The sequence below is a fragment of the Mytilus trossulus genome, chromosome 4 (genome assembly GCF_036588685.1).
Source record: "Mytilus trossulus isolate FHL-02 chromosome 4, PNRI_Mtr1.1.1.hap1, whole genome shotgun sequence".
NCBI lineage: Eukaryota > Metazoa > Mollusca > Bivalvia > Mytilida > Mytilidae > Mytilus > Mytilus trossulus.
Window position 1 is genome coordinate 22,624,733 of NC_086376.1, and position 18,801 is coordinate 22,643,533.

The window sequence follows — 18,801 nt, forward strand, 5'->3', positions numbered from 1 at the left end:
TCTGAATAAAATTTTAGTTGATAGATAGCGGTCTCGGTGGCCAAGTGGTCTAAGTGGTTACTACTTTAATCACAATTCAGTCAACATTAAAGTTGCTGGTTCGAAACTCGGCATATTGTGTATTATTTAACACTGAAACAATGAACATAAAAGATGCGATATGATTGCCTATGATACAAGTCTCAACCAAAGACCAAACTACGTAAAGGGAAAAGAACTATATTATAACTCTATGGCCTTCATGCTTATTTTTAAATTATTGTTCAATACTACTCGTCAACATATTGTTGAAGGTGTACCAAAGTAATGTAGTACAAATCAACACCAATTTGTGGCTTTTAAATGTCACTTGTCTTTCTCAAAATGTCAGCAGGTGTCATATATAGACTTTATTATTATTATGACTTACATTTTGTTATAAGTAACATGATTAAAGATATGAGTGTGTTATCAAGCTAGATTTGTTACGACACCACTAGTACTTGTATAAAATGTTGTCGTCATTAACAGATTTGACTGTAGACCTAGTTGTCAAACGACACGTTCGTACACAGCCTGCAGAAACCCTGAGTATCAAAACAAATATGTTAAACACTAGAATACTGTTTCGAATAATATTACAAACAACTTAATTTTTTTTTATAAACAAAATATATTTTTTGCACTTCTCTATTAGTTTGCCTATTTGTCTAAAGATTGGTTTGGCCATGAAGCTCAAGAAGCATTACAGTCGCTTTCAAATTATAAACGTGCTAAGTGAAGTTAATGTAATCAAGATCAGACACAGTGCATGGACATCTACAAAGAACCAAAAGATGCTAAAGTATTAACATAACTCATAAGTCGAAAACAAAATACTAATGCCATGGGTTAAAACAACCAAAAGACGCTGTAAAAAAATCAGCAACAAAACTTCAAATGTTAGAAATTCTTTTTTTAATTAATTGTATATACAGTTGTAGGAACGGTGTAATGTTCCAGAGTATCTGTCATGATAACAGCCAAATGTCAATATTCCTTATTGACTCCAAACTCAAGAATTATATACATAAACTGTTACTATAGTCTAATCCCTCAAATACAATTGAGTCTTTTCACAATGCCGTTTTGCAGGTATCATTTAAAACAAAATAGTCCTTAGTTCGTCGAAACAATTATGTAAGTCAACGCTGCTGACGTATACAAATTGTCTAGTATCTTTACTTGGCTCGGCCATACTGCATGATAATTTTCAATTATTCAAAACCAGCAAAATTTTAAACTCACACTTGGTATTGTGAGATAAATTAAAATCACCAAGCAGAAAACTCTTTCTGTATCTGACAAGATGAATAAAAAACATTAGAGCTCGGTTTGAATGATGACAATGTACAGTATGTGGATGGTACAATGAATGAGTGCCCTCCTGATAAGGATTGAGAAACTGGAAACAGTGGATCGCTTCCGAATGACTGCATGACTGCTGGCAATTGCGTTCTTGTCGTTCCGAATGTAGATATAGGAGACTGAGTATTTTGATGTGAGTTGTAAGGTTTTGTATGCATAAGGGATCCTTTCATTGAGTATGGATGAAATCCAATTGGAGATGATGTCATTGGTACATATCCGTTATTACTACGTGTGTAGAATTGATTGGATGAGCCATCGACGGTTTTTACAGAACTTTTTCTTGCTCTTCGCCTTGCATTTCGACGCCTGAAGTCTCCTTTTGCAAAATCCTCAATACATGCTAAGTGAACAGACCAATAGTTGCCTTTGCCGTTATCAGACCGGCCATTTTTCACGAAACATTCGTTGAGAGAAAGATTATGACGTATGCTGTTCCTCCATGCTTTTTCTTTGTTATTGTAGAAGGGAAAATTATCCATTATGTATTGATATATATCATTCAGCAATTTTTTCTTGCTCGGTTTACTCAGTATTGCCATTGAAATCATAGCGATGTACGAGTGCGAAGGTTTCTTGTCGGTGGTACTTGAAGACAAGATATCCTTGATTGATCTGTCTAACGATATCTGAACCTACGAAAATAAACAGAAATGTTATAGAAAACAAACCAAACAAAAAATTTAGAAATAAAAAGAGAGGGATCGATATTTAAAAATAATGATGATATTAATTAGTATCATTATCAATATTGAGACTTTGCAACAAATAAAATGTAATTATTGGTTTGCATATAGTTGAAAACCTGTATATGATATATACATAAACTTCTTCGCCCTTTATTTATGCTAATTTTTTATCAAAGAAATAAATATCTTTTCTTTTAAAATAGCATAAAAAAAATCCTCTACCAATTTACCAACATACCTGTGCAATAGATTCATCACTGTCACTGTGGCTACTTTCACTTTCACTTGTGCAAAGAGACGGTGTCCAAACTTCATCACCTTCGCTTGAGAAAGAATCTCTTTTGACTCTTTCTGTATCTCCCCTGTTTAAATAATAGATGCTTAAATGTGTATTATTCATGATTCCTAAAATTATTGGAACAATCTTGTTGAGAGAAAATTACAGAATGACTTATACTGTTTGCGTTACAGAATATATACCAGACAAACCTGTTATTTTTCACAGTTCTGAGTCACGTGATCTGATTCAAATGGCATTGTTTCTAAATTAACGGGTCATACTGTTGAATAAAAATATATTGACAATACAAATTGTATTCATAGTTATAAAAAATATTTTGTTCGAAAATATAGATATTGATAATACCAAAATTAACGTCATGAAGAGCACAAAACTAATCAAAAATAAAGGCAACAGTATACCGCGATAAAGATAGAGAAAAAAAACCAAATCCGGGTTTCAAACTCAAACTGAGGGAAACACATCATATATAAGAGAACTATGACACAACAGAACCACAACATCTTAATCTTGAATGTTTTAGAAATGCCCTAGATTTATTGGTACCAAAAAAAACTCACTGAGGCTTATGCTTTGAAACGTCAAAACTACCTTAGGAGGAGTATTATAAGCAAACTTTTGAATAGTTTTGTCAAAATTGTGTGTGTGTTTGTAAGGTTTTGTTTGTTGTTTTTTTTGGGGGGGGGGGGAAACACAACTTTATGACACTGTGTATGTGTCATTGAGTATAACCTTCCACTCTGAATAAAATTTCAATTGATAGATAGAGGTCTCGGTGGCCATGTGGTCTAAGTGGTTACTACTTTAATCACAATTCAGTCAACATTAAAGTTGCTGGTTCGAAACTCGGCATATTGTGTTTCATTTAACACTAAAACAATGAACATAAAAGATGTGATATGATTGCCTATGATACAAGTCTCAACCAAAGACCAAACGACGTAAAGGGAAAAAAACTATATTATAACTATATGGCCTTCATGCTAATTTTTAAATTATTGTTCAATACTACTCGTCAACATATTGTTGAAGGTCTACCAAAGTAATGTAGTACAAATCAACACCAATTTGTGGCTTTTAAATGTCACTTGTCTTTCTCAAAATGTCAGCAGGTGTCATATATAGACTTTATTATTATTATGACTTACATTTTGTTATAAGTAACATGATTAAAGATATGAGTGTGTTATCAATCTAGATTTGTTACGACACCACTTGTATAAAATGTTGTCGTCATTAACAGATTTGACTGTAGACCTAGTTGTCAAAAGACACGTTCGTACACAGCCTGTAGAAACCCTGAGGATCAAAACAAATATGTTAAACACTAGAATACTGTTTCGAATAATATTACAAACAACTTAATTTTTTTTCATAAACAAAATATATTTTTTGCACTTCTCTATTAGTTTGCCTATTTGTCTAAAGATTGGTTTGGCCATGAAACTCAAGAAGCATTACAGTCGCTTTCAAATTATAAACGTGCTTAGTGAAGTTATTGTAATCAAGATCAGACACAGTGCATGGACATCTACAAAGAACCAAAAGATGCTAAAGTATTAACATAACTCATAAGTCGAAAACAAAATACTAATGCCATGGGTAAAAACAACCAAAAGACGCTGTAAAAAAATCAGCAACAAAACTTCAAATGTTATAAATTCTTTTTTTATTAATTGTATATACAGTTGTAGGAACGGTGTAATGTTCCAGAGTATCTGTCATGATAACAGCCAAATGTCAATATTCCTTATTGACTCCAAACTCAAGAATTATATACATAAACTGTTACTATAGTCTAATCCCTCAAATACAATTGAGTCTTTTCACGATGCCGTTTTGCAAGTATCATTTAAAACAAAATAGTCCTTAGTTCGTCAAAACAATTTTGTAAGTCAACGCTGCTGACGTATACAAATTGTCTAGTATCTTTACTTAGTTCGGCCATACTGCATGATAATTTTCAATTATTCAAAACCAGCAAAATTTTAAACTCACACTTGGTATTGTGAGATTAATTAAAATCACCAAGCAGAAAACTCTTTCTGTATCTGACAAGATGAATAAAAAACATTAGAGCTCGGTTTGAATGATGACAATGTACAGTATGTGGATGGTACAATGAATGGGTGCCCTCCTGATAAGGATTGAGAAACTGGAAACAGTGGATCGCTTCCGAATGACTGCATGACTGCTGGCAATTGCGTTCTTGTCGTTCCGAATGTAGATATAGGAGACTGAGTATTTTGATGTGAGTTGTAAGGTTTTGTATGCATAAGGGATCCTTTCATTGAGTATGGATGAAATCCAATTGGAGATGATGTCATTGGTACATATCCGTTATTACTACGTGTGTAGAATTGATTGGATGAGCCATCGACGGTTTTTACAGAACTTTTTCTTGCTCTTCGCCTTGCATTTCGACGCCTATAGTCTCCTTTTGCAAAATCCTCAATACATGCTAAGTGAACAGACCAATAGTTGCCTTTGCCGTTATCAGACCGGCCATTTTTCACGAAACATTCGTTGAGAGAAAGATTATGCCGTATGCTGTTCCTCCATGCTTTTTCTTTGTTATTGTAGAAGGGAAAATTATCCATTATGTATTGATATATATCATTCAGCAATAGTTTCTTGCTCGGTTTACTCAGTATTGCCATTGAAATCATAGCGATGTACGAGTGCGAAGGTTTCTTGTCGGTGGTACTTGAAGACAAGATATCCTTGACTGATCTGTCTAACGATATCTGAACCTACGAAAATAAACAGAAATGTTATAGAAAACAAACCAAACAAAAAATTTAGAAATAAAAAGAGAGGGATCGATATTTAAAAATAATGATGATATTAATTAGTATCATTATCGATATTGACACTTTGCAACAAATAAAATGTAATTATTGGTTTGCATATAGTTGAAAACCTGTATATGATATATACATAAACTTCTTCGCCCTTTATTTATGCTATTTTTTTATCAAAGAAATAAATATCTTTTCTTTTAAAATAGCATAAAAAAAATCCTCTACCAATTTACCAACATACCTGTGCAATAGATTCATCACTGTCACTGTGGCTACTTTCACTTTCACTTGTGCAAAGAGACGGTGTCCAAACTTCATCACCTTCGCTTGAGAAAGAATCTCTTTTGACTCTTTCTGTATCTCCCCTGTTCAAATAATAGATGCTTAAATGTGTATTATTCATGATTCCTAAAATTATAGGAGCAATCTTGTTGGGAGAAAATTACAGAATGACTTATACTGTTTGCGTTACAGAATATATACCAGACAAACCTGTTATTTTTCACAGTTCTGAGTCACGTGATCTGATTCAAATGGCATTGTTTCTAAATTAACGGGTCATATTGTTGAATAAAAATATGTTGACAATAAAAATTGTATTCATAGTTATAAAAAATATCTTGTTGGAAAATATAGATATTGATAATACCAAAATTAACGTCATGTAGAGCACAAAACGAATAAAAAATAAAGGCAACAGTAGTATACCGCGATAAAGATAGAGAAAAAAACAAATCCGGGTTGCAAACTCAAACTGAGGTAAATGCATCATATATAAGAGAACTATGACACAACAGAACCACAGCATCTTAATCTTGAATGTTTTAGAAATGCCCTAGATTTATTGGTACAAAAAAGAACTCACTGAGGCTTAAGCTTTGAAACTTCAAAACTACCTTTCGTCTACATGAGACACATAAGTTAAAATCGAATCAAACCAGTTAAACCCCCAATTAATATCGAAGTTGAGGAGTATTATAAGCAAACTTTTCGAATAGTTTTGTCAAAATTGTGTGTGTGTTTGTAAGGTTTTTTTGGGGGTATACACAACTTTATGACACTGTGTATGTGTCATTGAGTATAACCTTCCACTCTGAATAAAATTTCAAATGATAGAGGTCTCGGTGGCCAAGTTGTCTAAGTGGTTACTTCTTTAATCACAATTCAGTCAACATAAAAGTTGCTGGTTCGAAACTCGCTCGTATGTGTTCACTCGACTCAAATCTTAATTGACTAGGATTGTCAGTTTCTAAACAAAGATCTCTAGTTTCCCTTGGTTCAATGGCACCCTCCAGCAATAAAATATGGTCGCCACGAAATAGCCCGAAAGTCGCTTTTAAAAATGGCGCTAAAACACCAACAATTAATCCATCTTAAGCTTTGTTTTTGCATAACCTTTTTTTTTTAAATCTGTGCAGTTAATAGAAAGTTTATTTTTTTCAACTGCGCATTAAAAGAAAATGTATGTGCATTTTGTGTGAAGCTATTAGAATTTTTAAAGACCAAACGACGTAAAGGGCAAAAAACTATATATAACTCTATGGCCTTCATGCTAATTTTTAAATTATTGTTCAATACTACTCGTCAACATATTGTTGAAGGTCTACCAAAGTAATGTAGTACAAATCAACACCAATTTGTGGCTTTTAAATGTCACTTGTCTTTCTCAAAATGTCAGCAGGTGTCATATATATAGAGACTTTATTATTATTATGCCTTACATTTTGTTATAAGGCACATACGATTAAAAATATGAAGGTGTTATCAATCTAGATTTGTTACGACACCACTTGTATAAAATGTTGTCGTCATTAACAGATTTGACTGTGGACCTAATTGTCAAACGATACGTCCGTGCACAGCCTGCAGTAACCCTGATGATCGGAATGAGTATGGTAAACACTAGAATGCTGTTTCGATTAATATAACAAACAACTTAATTTTGTTTTCATAAACAAAATGTAATTTTGGCACTTCTCTATTAGTTTGCCTATTTGTCTAAAGATTGGTTTGGCCATGAAGCTCAAAAAGCACTACAGCCGCTTTCATCAAGTGCGTTAGACAAAGATAATATCTTTATTTAGCTTGCTTGCTAGCTGAATCTTGAATTCATCATTTGGTAAGGTATACTACCCTCCTTTTGAAGTAGTCTAGTACTTCAGACATATAAATTGGATATCTGTTGGACCAGTCTTCTCTTAAAATAGGGTAGGCTAATAATGACATAATGGTTCATCTAGCAAGCGTGCGACAAAAATATTACTTTCGCCTACACACTCAATGCAATCGGCTGTAACTGTTTTAAACATCCCGGGAGTAGATGAATAAAGAAAAATGCCTTCAGCGTACAACATTTAAAAAGTGGTATATAATCTTATTTAATACATTTCATATCATAACATCCCCTGGTTTTTTCAGAAAAAAGTATTTTTACTGGTAACTACGCATACTTTTTATAAAGAAGAAATTATTACATAAATATCCACACATATCAAACCCAAACCTCATACGTGACATAGAAATAGAGATCTTTAGAATCAAAATAAGAATTTATGGTGACGACTTCAATTAACGTATAGTTGTCTTTATGAGATAGTAGCATGTCTTGTGTTATACTATCTAAAACTCTATATATAAATGAGTCAGCGAGGAATATTTTTTCTACATCCGTGGTTTACACATGATTTGTTTTTCAAACTACTGCTGCACACTAGTTCTATTGACATATTATAGAAGTGAATAATTGAGCATGTTCCCATACGTAAAATAATGATTTGTTATAAATCACCTCTCACTTCCTGAGTGACTTTTATCAATATATTGTTAAATGTGATTTATTTTATATTACTGTTCACTTGCCCTTTAAGAACCTAAGCAATATTTTCCGTTTTTTAAAGACAACAAAAGCAAAATTATGAGGCATTAAAAAAGTATCCCTCAGAGCCATTGGATATAATTAATTGTCCCCCTTATATTAACCAGTCACACTCTGGCATTTTAACATGGAGAATTGGGAACTATCCTACATCCCATCTAAGACGCGCTTTAAATACCTAACTTATGACGGGGTTCGTGTTGCTTAGTCTTTAGTTTTCTACGTTGTCTCTTGTGTATTATTACCTGTCAGTTTATTTTCAATCTATGCATCTGACTGTCTCTCTGGTAGCTTTCGCCCCTATTTTTTTTACTTAAGCTCACAAAGGGTATAAATAACACGTTTCATATATGCTTAAACAATCATAGAGACCACATCTTACTTAAACGTATAAAAGGTGAACACTTCAAAGTTTTTAGAAAGCTAAAACTTGCGGGTTTTATTTATAGTAATTAGTGCTAATTTAACTTTCAATTTCTGTGTTAGTTCTATCTTGCTATATTCAAGCAATTCCCTTTCTGTCAAGATTTTGGGGTTCGAGAATGTACTTGTCCGATATATTATGATTTTGCAATTTCCTTTTTGTGACAATTATACAATTATAGAATACGACTCATCCCCGCATTGTTACTGGAATAACATCGCGATGTCATTGATGCAGGGGGGACCACTTCGCTAATTTTATGCAATCGTGTGCGTTTTCTATTGCGCCACAATGTGTTGACTGTTTTCCTTTCGATGGTATATTGAATATATAAGACAACTGGTACTTCGTATTACGTGTCTTGTTACGACCCGAATTCTTACTAACCTTTATACAAAATAACTTCACTATTACATATGCTGTTCTATTTTCTTGTAACCTTGCTTGGTGTTTTTCTTTTTTTGTGACTTGTGTTTTTTTGTGACTTGTGTTTGTTTGTTTATGTTTTTATTTGCTTTGGTTGATTGTATTTTGTTTTGTAAGTGATTTGGTTCATTGCTTTGTTTTTGTGTTTGTGTAAGGTTGGTAAAAAAGCTGTCAATACTAGTATGGACATAGCCGATAGGACATACTAGCACAGGTTAATACTGGTTAATTGAAATTTTGAGTGGCTAATACTACAAAAGTGCACACGCTGAAAAGTCTCGCCTGTTTTACTGGTATTGACATGGCCGATGGAAAATAACAGGACATACTAGCACAGGTAATTACTGGTGAATTGCAATATTGATTGGCCATTACTACAAGAGTGCACGCGCTGAAAAGTCACCCCTATTTTACCTATCATAGAGTTATTGTTGAAAGTCTATAGATATGAAGGTTTTACAACAAATACCACATAAAATTAACATTATCAATGGTCTGTGATAACGAGGTTATGGTCAGATTAACCCGGCACGACAGACATGCACACCTTACAATCATGCAATACACCAAATATAGTTGACTTGTTGCTTATAGTATTTCATAGACTGAAAAAATTACGAAAATGTAACTACCGTATAGCGGGTTATTTTCGCGGGGTGCTAATTTTCGCTTATTTTCGCGGATAGAACAAAATCGCCAAAATAAGTTCCGCCAAATTAAAGGTGTACATACAAAGGTATGAATACAAGTTTTTAATCCGCCAAAATATTAACCGCCAAAATATTTCGTATACCTTGTTCAATGAAAATCGCGAAATTTTACACCCGCGAAAATAACCCGCTATACGGTATCATTGACCAATGAACGATGCATGAATATGACGTTAAGGTCAAATAATACCTGCAAGACAGACACGTACACCATACAATTGTTTGATTAACTAAATAAAGCTGACTTATTATTTAAAGTATTTTAAAAACAGACCAAAGCACATATTTGACCAATGAAACATGAAATGAGGTGAAGGTCAGATGAAACATGCCAGACGGACATGTACCCATAACAGTAATTCCACCCAACACATATAGTTATTCTTCTGATAATAGTTTTGAGAAACGGACCTATTAATGTCACTTTAACCTTTACCACTGATCCATGAAATGAGGTCGAGGTCAGGTGAATCATGTCTCACGAACATGAAGACGCTACAGGCAACCCATATACCAAATATAGTTATCCCATTACTCAAAATAAGTAAAAAAAACTTCAAATTACAAAAAAAGTATAATTTATATAGAAAAAATCTTAAAAAGGACATTTGACAAATGACAGACGGAAACTTTGTAATTTAAAGTATCTGCATACAAGATATGTGTATCCAGGCCTAGGTCTTCTATCTCCTGAAATATAATGCTCTATACTAATAGCTTACGGCTTACGCCGCTGCCGACGCCGAATAGTAATACCTGTGTCTCGCGAAATGCGTAGCAGGCGAGACAATAAGAACCCGGGCCTACCTGGTCATTTACTGTGTAAATGGACAGATAAAGCCACATCACAGAAAGTCAATATACTGCGCTAGGAATAGATTACCTTAAGTATTATTAGGAAAAACCTTTCGGAATTTGTAGGCCTCTATACTCTTTAATTTCAAACTTTATGGATTTCAGCGTCACTGATGAGTCTTTTGTATAAGAAATGTGACGTACAAAATATTAATACGGGTATTTTGACGAGGGTTTTTTTTTAATTTTCCGCCCAACCTTTTCAACAAGACGTGTCAAAATTTTACTTCATGATGTGTATTATTCATTATGTACACCAGCACTTCAACTCAATTCAGGAATTAGGTGCAATTGTCGAACTCTAACATGAAAGATAGGAAAAACAACAATCCAAAAACAATTACTTATCATGATCTCTTATCACTTAGATATGTCTCACCTTTTTGTTATATTCATAGTAAAATGCAATTGTTGAAATTAAAGTGACAATAATTCAACCTTTAAGTTATGCAAAATAATAACTTTTACTTAAGGTACAGACAGAACCAAGCTATCTCCGTTAAAATGGAATGAGACAACGCTAATACAACTGCATACCAAATTTAACTGACTTATTCATAAACTTATTAGATATAAGCAAAAATTTCTATAGAACATGACTGAGAAGAAGGATCAAATATATTCAAAACAAAGGAGATGTGTCATGCTTTTACAACTGCATGCCAAATATCATTAACCTACCACTAGTGGTTCCCCGTAAACAGACCTTATAACAAACTTATACATTGTTAAAGACACCGCCGCCGGATACAGCATACCAAGTCTCGCTTTTTATTAACTCAAGTTGAGACAAAATAACGTTCAGTAGAAGGATGAAGGATTTGTATAGGAGATTCATAATTTATCGCCACTAAAAGTTTCTATGAATTTTCATCTTTGAATAATAATTTAAATAACACTAAAACTAATAAAAAATAATTTTATTGCACCTATATATATATATATTTATTTACAATTATTAAAATTTAGCACTATCATCTTTAAGTTTGTTGATATATACAGCAAAGATAAATAAATACTGTCCGAATATGATATATTCTGGCATTTGTTGAAATATTATTGATCTTATATTCAATCAAATCCACATCAACATCAACAACAAAAATTCAAATGTTCCTATATGACCGCGCCATATTATATATTTCTGCCACTTTGCCCACCTTGATTTCCTGAGAAATTCTTTAAAAAACCATTCGACTTCAATCGCTATTTCAAAAAAACGTTCCTATAGTCCATTCTGTATACTACCGACAATGCTGTTCTTCTTGTATAATTGTTCATTAAATTGCTTCGAGTTGCCCAAAACAAACATTTGTTTCCAACCTGCAGACGGCAATACAAAATTGTCCAGTACCGTAATAAAAATTGGTTTCATTGCACATGAAGATGTTCTCCTTTCAAAGAATTTAAAAATTTTAATTCACACATTGTAAAACGTGGGATACGTTTTTCTACCATTCAGAAAACCCTTTCTGTATCTGACACGATGAATAAAATGGTGGGTTCGTGCTAGGGTTGAACGATGACGACGTACAGTATGTTGATGGTACATTAAATGATCGTCCCATGGGTGCTGACGGTGCAACAGGAAACAATGAATCACTAACAAACGACTGCATGGCTGCCGGGAAAGGTTTTCTTGACATTCCGAATGTAGATCCAGGAGTCGGGAAAATTTGGTATGGATTGTGTGGTGTTGAATGCATCGGAGATCCTTTCATTGAGTAGGGTTGGAATCCAATTTGTGATGATGTCATAGGTACATATCCCAAGTTGTACCGGATGTCGTTTTCATTGGGAGATCCATTGACAGATTTTACTGTACTTTTCCTTGCTCTTCGTCTTGCTTGTCGACGTCTAAAATCTCCTTTCGAAAAATCGTCGAGGCATGCCGGATGAATGGACCAATAATTGCCTTTGCCATTATCGGACCTTCCATTCTTTATAAAGCACTCGTTTAGGGAGAGATTATGTCGTATGCTGTTTCTCCATGCCTTTTCCTTGTTATTGTAAAACGGAAAGTTTTCCATGATATATTGGTAGATATCATTCAGTAAGATTTTCTTGTCCAGTTTACTGAGTATTGCCATGGAAATCATAGCGATGTAGGAGTGTGGTGGTTTCTCATTTGGATCACTAGAACATAAGCCATTCTTGATCGATCTATCTAATGATAACAAAACCTGAAAAACAAATAAAAGATATTATAGAAAATTAAATAAAAGATATGCTTCATAAAAAAACGATATAACTTTAAAACAGGCTTATTATTATTTTATTATTATTATTATTATTATTATTATTATTATTATTATTATTATTATTATTATTACACCAAAGAATTAAAACTTATTATTATTATAATACCAGAGATAACAAATATTATTGGAATTAATATTTTAATTGGTTTTTTTTTGTTTATATGTCATATTCATGTTTGTTGCTAATATAATTTACAGTACTATAAATGTTTGTTGAAATCGGGGAAGTGTTATCACGTGTCTTCTGTTGTGTTGTTTGCTTGTTTTAGTAATACTTGTGAATGTTACAAATGAAATAACATCATAAAAACACGGAAATTGATCAACAACAAAATAGAAAAAGATAACATTGATCAACAACAAAATAGAAAATAAAAATAATAACAACAAAAAATCACAAGTTTAAGCAGAAGAGAATGAAGGAATTAGTAAATTTTTAAGTGGGATAGCATAATATTTTAATAGAAAGAACCGATTCACGATTTTTTTTTAAATAAAGTGCAGAACGCACGGCGGTCGGAATATTTATCTTATTGTTTTATCTCATCCTAACTGTTTTAAAAAGATAGAATTATAGGAACCAGTTTCATAGGCCTAGAGCATTGCAGCACTTCTTTTTTTTTTTGTGTTATACTTTCAATTAAATGGTTTGTTTTATCTTTTAGATATATTATATGCGCTGTATTAAATATATTGAACTAGCTAAGGAATCGTTTGCAAATATACACTAGATGCAAAATCCCTGACGTATTACGAGAGGAGCCAGTGTGCCTCCTTCAAAAAGTGTCACCTTCTATCAATTAAAAATTTGCATTAATGAGACAACATACCTGTGCAATAGATTCTGCACTGTCGCTGCAGCTACTTTCACTTTCACTTGTGCATGGAGATGGTGTCTCAACTATATCTCCCTCGCTCGAGACAGAATCTCTTTGGACCGTCTCGCTGTCCACCACTCTGGTCAAATAATCGATGCTGAACTGTGAATTAATCATGATTTCTAATATCCAAAAGGTAAAATCTTATTGAAGATGAAATAAAGAATAACTTGTTATGTTAGCGAATGTGTTTATATACCCGACAACTTGTTGACAGTCCAGTTCACTTGCTGAGTTGTTCACAGTTCGTAGTCACGTGGTTTGGTTTTCAATGCCATTTCTAATGAGATAACGGTTCATATTGTTAAATGACATTTCATTATTCAAAAATATTTTGACAGGTGCAAAAATGATTATTGTAATGTTGAAAATAAAGTATGAACTATAAAATTAAAGAAAACTGACAATTTTATTTATTTCATTTATTTTAGATCAAAAACTATTTTTGATGAAATAACATTTAAGAAAAGTTTGAAAATAATAATGTTGTAATCTGGAAGTGATTTATTATAGTCAACACGATAATAATAGTAATAATTTTATTTTTTTTAAATTCTGTAAATACATATTTAGATTATTTATATATATTTTAAGTTATTTATACCAATGTCCATTAATCAATATTATAAACCTTATAGTCCTACAGCGAAATAAGGTGAAATAAGGTGTTTTTTTGTATCATACTGGTTTGCCCTCTTTTATGAATATATGAATTCATAAAAGAAAATCCAATGAACGCTGTTACAACAGTTTACTGGAACCATAAAAACAAAGCATTGCATACTTTTCAACTTAAAAAATCTTAGATCCGGTCTTCAAAGCAAGTGTAGAGTAAATGGTTGAACGATACAAATATTACATCTTAAAACCCACAAAAAAAGTCCGCAAAACACAGTCCGAAAAGCATGGCTGCTGTTTGAATGGATTGAGATGGGTTTTTTTGTGTCTGTGGGTGAAGTGTACAAGATGTATGAGTAGACGGTAAAGTGAGCAGGAGGAAAACTTCTGCCCCCCCCCCCCAAAAAAAGAAAAAGATATTTCCCAATAATCAACAGTGAATTTTTCCGGTTTTCGTTTGTTCAGATTGCCGAAGAGAGCTGGAAAAAAATAGTCAGCATTTTGCATTATTTTTCCGCATAGAACAGAACATTATCAGATTAGAATGTTTAACATGAATTGTTATGGAATATTGTAGATTTCAAAAATAGATTTATGGCATGGCAGTCAATATTCAGGTTCACTGTGTATAACTAAAAGAGAGGCTAAAGATACCAATCGGACATTCAAACTCATAATTCGCAAATGAATTGACAGTGCCAAGAAAATAAATGAATTCAAAAATGCAACTGACAAAGAGAAAAACAATAGTACAAAAATACAACACAGAAAACCAAAGACTTGAATAATATGAACCCCACCAAAAACAAGGGGCGAAATAATTTCGATATTTTTTTATAAAACATATATTCGTCTAGATATATCTGTATATTATTCATGTACTTGATCCTGTTTAATGACAAATTGCCTGCATAAAATATTTATAAAACAAAGAGCTGCGCTATCTTTGTCAATGAAAAAACTATCTAAGACAGGCCTAATGAAGTAGTTGTTAGCAGCTATAACAGATCACCGCACAGCCTAGTTTATGTAATTCATGGTGGTACTGTTAAGATTCAGTGTATCTGATAATTAAATTTTCGAAGGTTAATTTGATAAATATCAACACCAAATTAAGGAGAAGAAACGTTATGTCACGATATAACATGTCATAACGTACATGTGTGACCGGTAAATCAAAGCAAAGGAAGAAATCATGTTGAAATTTACCATTCCCATGTCTAGTGTTGACTGGCTCTCCTGGACCACCGTCTACTCTGTGTAAATTTACCATTCCCATGCCTAGTGTTGACTGGCTCTCCTGGACCACCGTCTACTCTGTGTAAATTTACCATTCCCATGTCTAGTGTTGACTGGCTCTCCTGGACCACCGTCTACTCTGTGTAAATTTACCATTCCCATGCCTAGTGTTGACTGGCTCTCCTGGACCACCGTCTACTCTGTGTAAATTTACCATTCCCATGCCTAGTGTTGACTGGCTCTCCTGGACCACCGTCTACTCTGTGTAAATTTACCATTCCCATGCCTAGTGTTGACTGGCTCTCCTGGACCACCGTCTACTCTGTGTTTTAAAGTCTAGTGTTGACTGGCTCTCCTGGACCACCGTCTACTCTGTGTTTTAAAATACATCCATTGTACTGTAAAACACACTAAAGTACAGTGTACCAAAATATATACAAAACATTTATAGAACTTAAAAATATGGGTAAAAATAATTTTTACGTTGTGTACATAATGGTCAGTGGCAAATATTTCAAAACAGAAACTAAGATGAAAGGCCAGACCAGGACATCTGTTGCTTCCTTGTATATTTGCTACACACATATTTACTTTGTGTTCGGCTATTACCATAAACTAAAGCTTAGTACCCCTCATCCACTATTTTCCGGTGCTGTGTCCTATAACATGAATTTATCATCAAAACTACCATTTATTATATAGATTTGCGATTTCGTCAATTTTAATGTTTGCAAACGCAGCTCGTATGATAACAAGAAGTGCAAATAATAACGCAAGACCACAATAAAATGGAGACGGCCAAAGTACTTCCCAGAGTATAAAGAGTTAAGGAAATACAGCTTTTTTTTTTATTGAAACGTCCATGTTTTATATGTTTACTCCGCTATGAATTAATGCAACGACCTGAGCAAGTCTTTAGTATCGGACTGAGAACTGATCTTTAGTACATGCCAATATTGTAATCTGCGGTTTCTGATATTTGACAGATAAATCATTAACAGTTTATTCAACGTCCAGTGGCAATTATTTCATGCATTTCAGTCCTTATATTGTCTTTACAAAGCAGTATCGTATTGATTTAAAATGTGGTGCCGAATCCTATATATTCAACCAAATCCGAATGTTAAGGTCTCATATTTATCATTTATTTAATTGATAGTTTTGCTCCTGTTAAAAACAATCTCTTAACATATTATTCCTGAACTATGTTGAGGTCACCTTAAACGAATGGTTTCAACGATCTCGTATAAACCTCGGATTTTCAAAAATTTTCGAACTATAATTTTGTTTTATGTATCAATTTCAATGTATATGAGTAATAAAAAAATACTTCTGCTAGGAAAATTATCAAAGTTTGGAGAAGCAAGTGTTCATCTTGTCAATATACATTGAAGACAGTATTTATATAATAATAATTGGCAAGCATACATTTAAACGTGGGAGATGAATGAGATATAATATTTTAAAGGCTTTTAATGAAATATCAAGATGCATTTGCTATAACTGCCACCATATAACATATAACTAAATAAATACATGATGTGGTCAAAGAACGCGTACGGGTGTTTCAAAATTCACATTAATCTTTCACTAATAATTTGTAGGGATTTGGTCAAATGTCTTTATCATCTTTTAAAAGATTGATAATTAGCACTTCCGTGTTTCCTTAGCGTATACTTATCGGTCAATTTGTTGTAATTTTATTGTCAACACCAAACCAAGGTGTATGGCAGGTCATTATCAGCTGCGGGGGTCATTGTTAAAAAAAGGGTGTACTAGTTGTCATTTAAAGCAATTGGAATTACTAAACACTCAATGTTAATACTTTTGTAAAATGGATGGAAAATTTAGTCTAATTCAAATTAGTATACTTTATTTTAGACCTTAAATAATGTAATAATTTTTGATCATGCAGGTATTTTGACATCATTGGATAATGGGTTATGACCACTAGTGCCTTATTTGCAAAACTACATGACATGGCCTCATACACAACAATTAAAAAAACAAAAATATTGTTAGAAAATTATGATTATGACAAATTATTGTTTTGCATATGCAAATTTAATTGATGACCTTTTCTAGAGGTCATTATTTATAATATTTGGTTCATACACCGTGCACGGTATCTTGATCTCTAGTGATACAATTTGAAATCTTGGTATAGAACATTACAAGTGATCTACGAGCATGAATATATTTATATCAGGTTCTGTCTTTTTATTTGTTTTGTATTCCTAATGGTCTTATTGTATCGGCAATTGGTACAGTTTTCCTTTACTCGGCTATTTCTTATAGTTTTGGGGTTCGCGGACTGAAAATATAAGGGAACGCCGTCACGTGCAATACAGTAACGTCAATTTTCGTCAATGAAATCAACATTTTTACGCTTAAAAAAAGGTACTCTTTAATTTATGTTATTTCATATTATTGAAGAAAAAAATATTTGAGTTATAAGAAATGCTTATTACTAATAAAAAAAACGGCGTTGTAGTTTTTACACGGATTTGAACAGCTCGAACATCCGTCAGCTCGCCCTTGCGAATTTAATTAATATTTTTGCTGATAACTCTATTATCAAAACAAAAATGCACATTTTATAGTCAACGAAGCATTTTATAAGACACTAAGGTTTGGTTAGATATCTTTAATTCGGATGTCAACTACGTACAAAAAGAAAATAGGATAAACTACTGTTTTACGAAGTTGAGAAATTTTTAAAGATTATAGAAGCAAAAAGTGACAATAAAATGGTCGATGGTGTTTTTTTTATAGTTTGAAATTTCAAAGTTTTGTTAATAGAACAATGATTCGTATAGTTATTCTTACTTTACAAACCTTGGTTGAAGTCAGAATTTCAAAAACATTTTAAAAGTTAGAATTCAAGTCTACATTAAAGCTAGACTGTGCATGAACAAAAGTTCAGTGTTGATTATGTTTCAAGTATAAATTATAACTTTTTGGCTTATACTATTTCGTAGTAATTTGAGAATCGGTGACTTGCGTTAGAAAATGTTAAGTTACTTTTAGTATATCTGGCACATTAATTTTTACAAAATCTTTAAATAACTTGCGTTAAGTTTAAATAAAAACCAATTACGTGGTACCGTTATTAGGAAGATAATTATCACAAGACATGTCAAGAAATGCGATGATTGTCCACGCGCGTAAAAGGAAATGTCACAATGAAGTCCATTGAGTGGCTCACCGGGACACACACAGCGAACGTATCACCTGCCAATGTGTGGTTAACACCTCGAACGGCAGTTAACGTAGAAATTAGACAAAAATTGAAATATTAGTGGGTGAACATCGCTGCATTTATCCTACTATAC

At 32.9% G+C, this 18,801-nt stretch overlaps 3 protein-coding genes across 3 annotated transcripts; all 3 read right to left on the reverse strand.

Moving 5' to 3' along the window:
• Positions 1–1,149: 1,149 nt before the first annotated feature.
• On the reverse strand, positions 1,150–2,497 carry LOC134713811 (forkhead box protein I3-like). The gene is made up of 2 exons (XM_063575087.1): positions 2,314–2,497; positions 1,150–2,021 (listed from the first exon to the last, which is right to left on the reverse strand). Exons 1-2 carry the CDS (start codon positions 2,473–2,475, stop codon positions 1,293–1,295), a joined length of 891 nt encoding a protein of 296 aa, XP_063431157.1. The 5' UTR covers positions 2,476–2,497; the 3' UTR covers positions 1,150–1,292.
• Positions 2,498–4,400: 1,903 nt separating this feature from the next.
• On the reverse strand, positions 4,401–5,605 carry LOC134716511 (forkhead box protein fkh-2-like). The gene is made up of 2 exons (XM_063579518.1): positions 5,422–5,605; positions 4,401–5,129 (listed from the first exon to the last, which is right to left on the reverse strand). Exons 1-2 carry the CDS (start codon positions 5,581–5,583, stop codon positions 4,401–4,403), a joined length of 891 nt encoding a protein of 296 aa, XP_063435588.1. The 5' UTR covers positions 5,584–5,605.
• A 5,770-nt stretch (positions 5,606–11,375) lies between these two features.
• LOC134714895 (forkhead box protein I1-ema-like) lies at positions 11,376–13,866 on the reverse strand. The gene is made up of 2 exons (XM_063576590.1): positions 13,562–13,866; positions 11,376–12,653 (listed from the first exon to the last, which is right to left on the reverse strand). Exons 1-2 carry the CDS (start codon positions 13,724–13,726, stop codon positions 11,922–11,924), a joined length of 897 nt encoding a protein of 298 aa, XP_063432660.1. The 5' UTR covers positions 13,727–13,866; the 3' UTR covers positions 11,376–11,921.
• Positions 13,867–18,801: the final 4,935 nt, after the last annotated feature.

Coding starts and splice junctions, on each gene's coding strand:
- LOC134713811 (XM_063575087.1), bottom strand. CDS start 2,475: ATGAATAATACACATTTAAGCATCTATTATTTAAACAGGGGAGATACA. Junction 2,022..2,313: donor GTGATGAATCTATTGCACAG/GTATGTTGGTAA, acceptor TTATTTTCGTAG/GTTCAGATATCGTTAGACAG.
- LOC134716511 (XM_063579518.1), bottom strand. CDS start 5,583: ATGAATAATACACATTTAAGCATCTATTATTTGAACAGGGGAGATACA. Junction 5,130..5,421: donor GTGATGAATCTATTGCACAG/GTATGTTGGTAA, acceptor TTATTTTCGTAG/GTTCAGATATCGTTAGACAG.
- LOC134714895 (XM_063576590.1), bottom strand. CDS start 13,726: ATGATTAATTCACAGTTCAGCATCGATTATTTGACCAGAGTGGTGGAC. Junction 12,654..13,561: donor GTGCAGAATCTATTGCACAG/GTATGTTGTCTC, acceptor TTTGTTTTTCAG/GTTTTGTTATCATTAGATAG.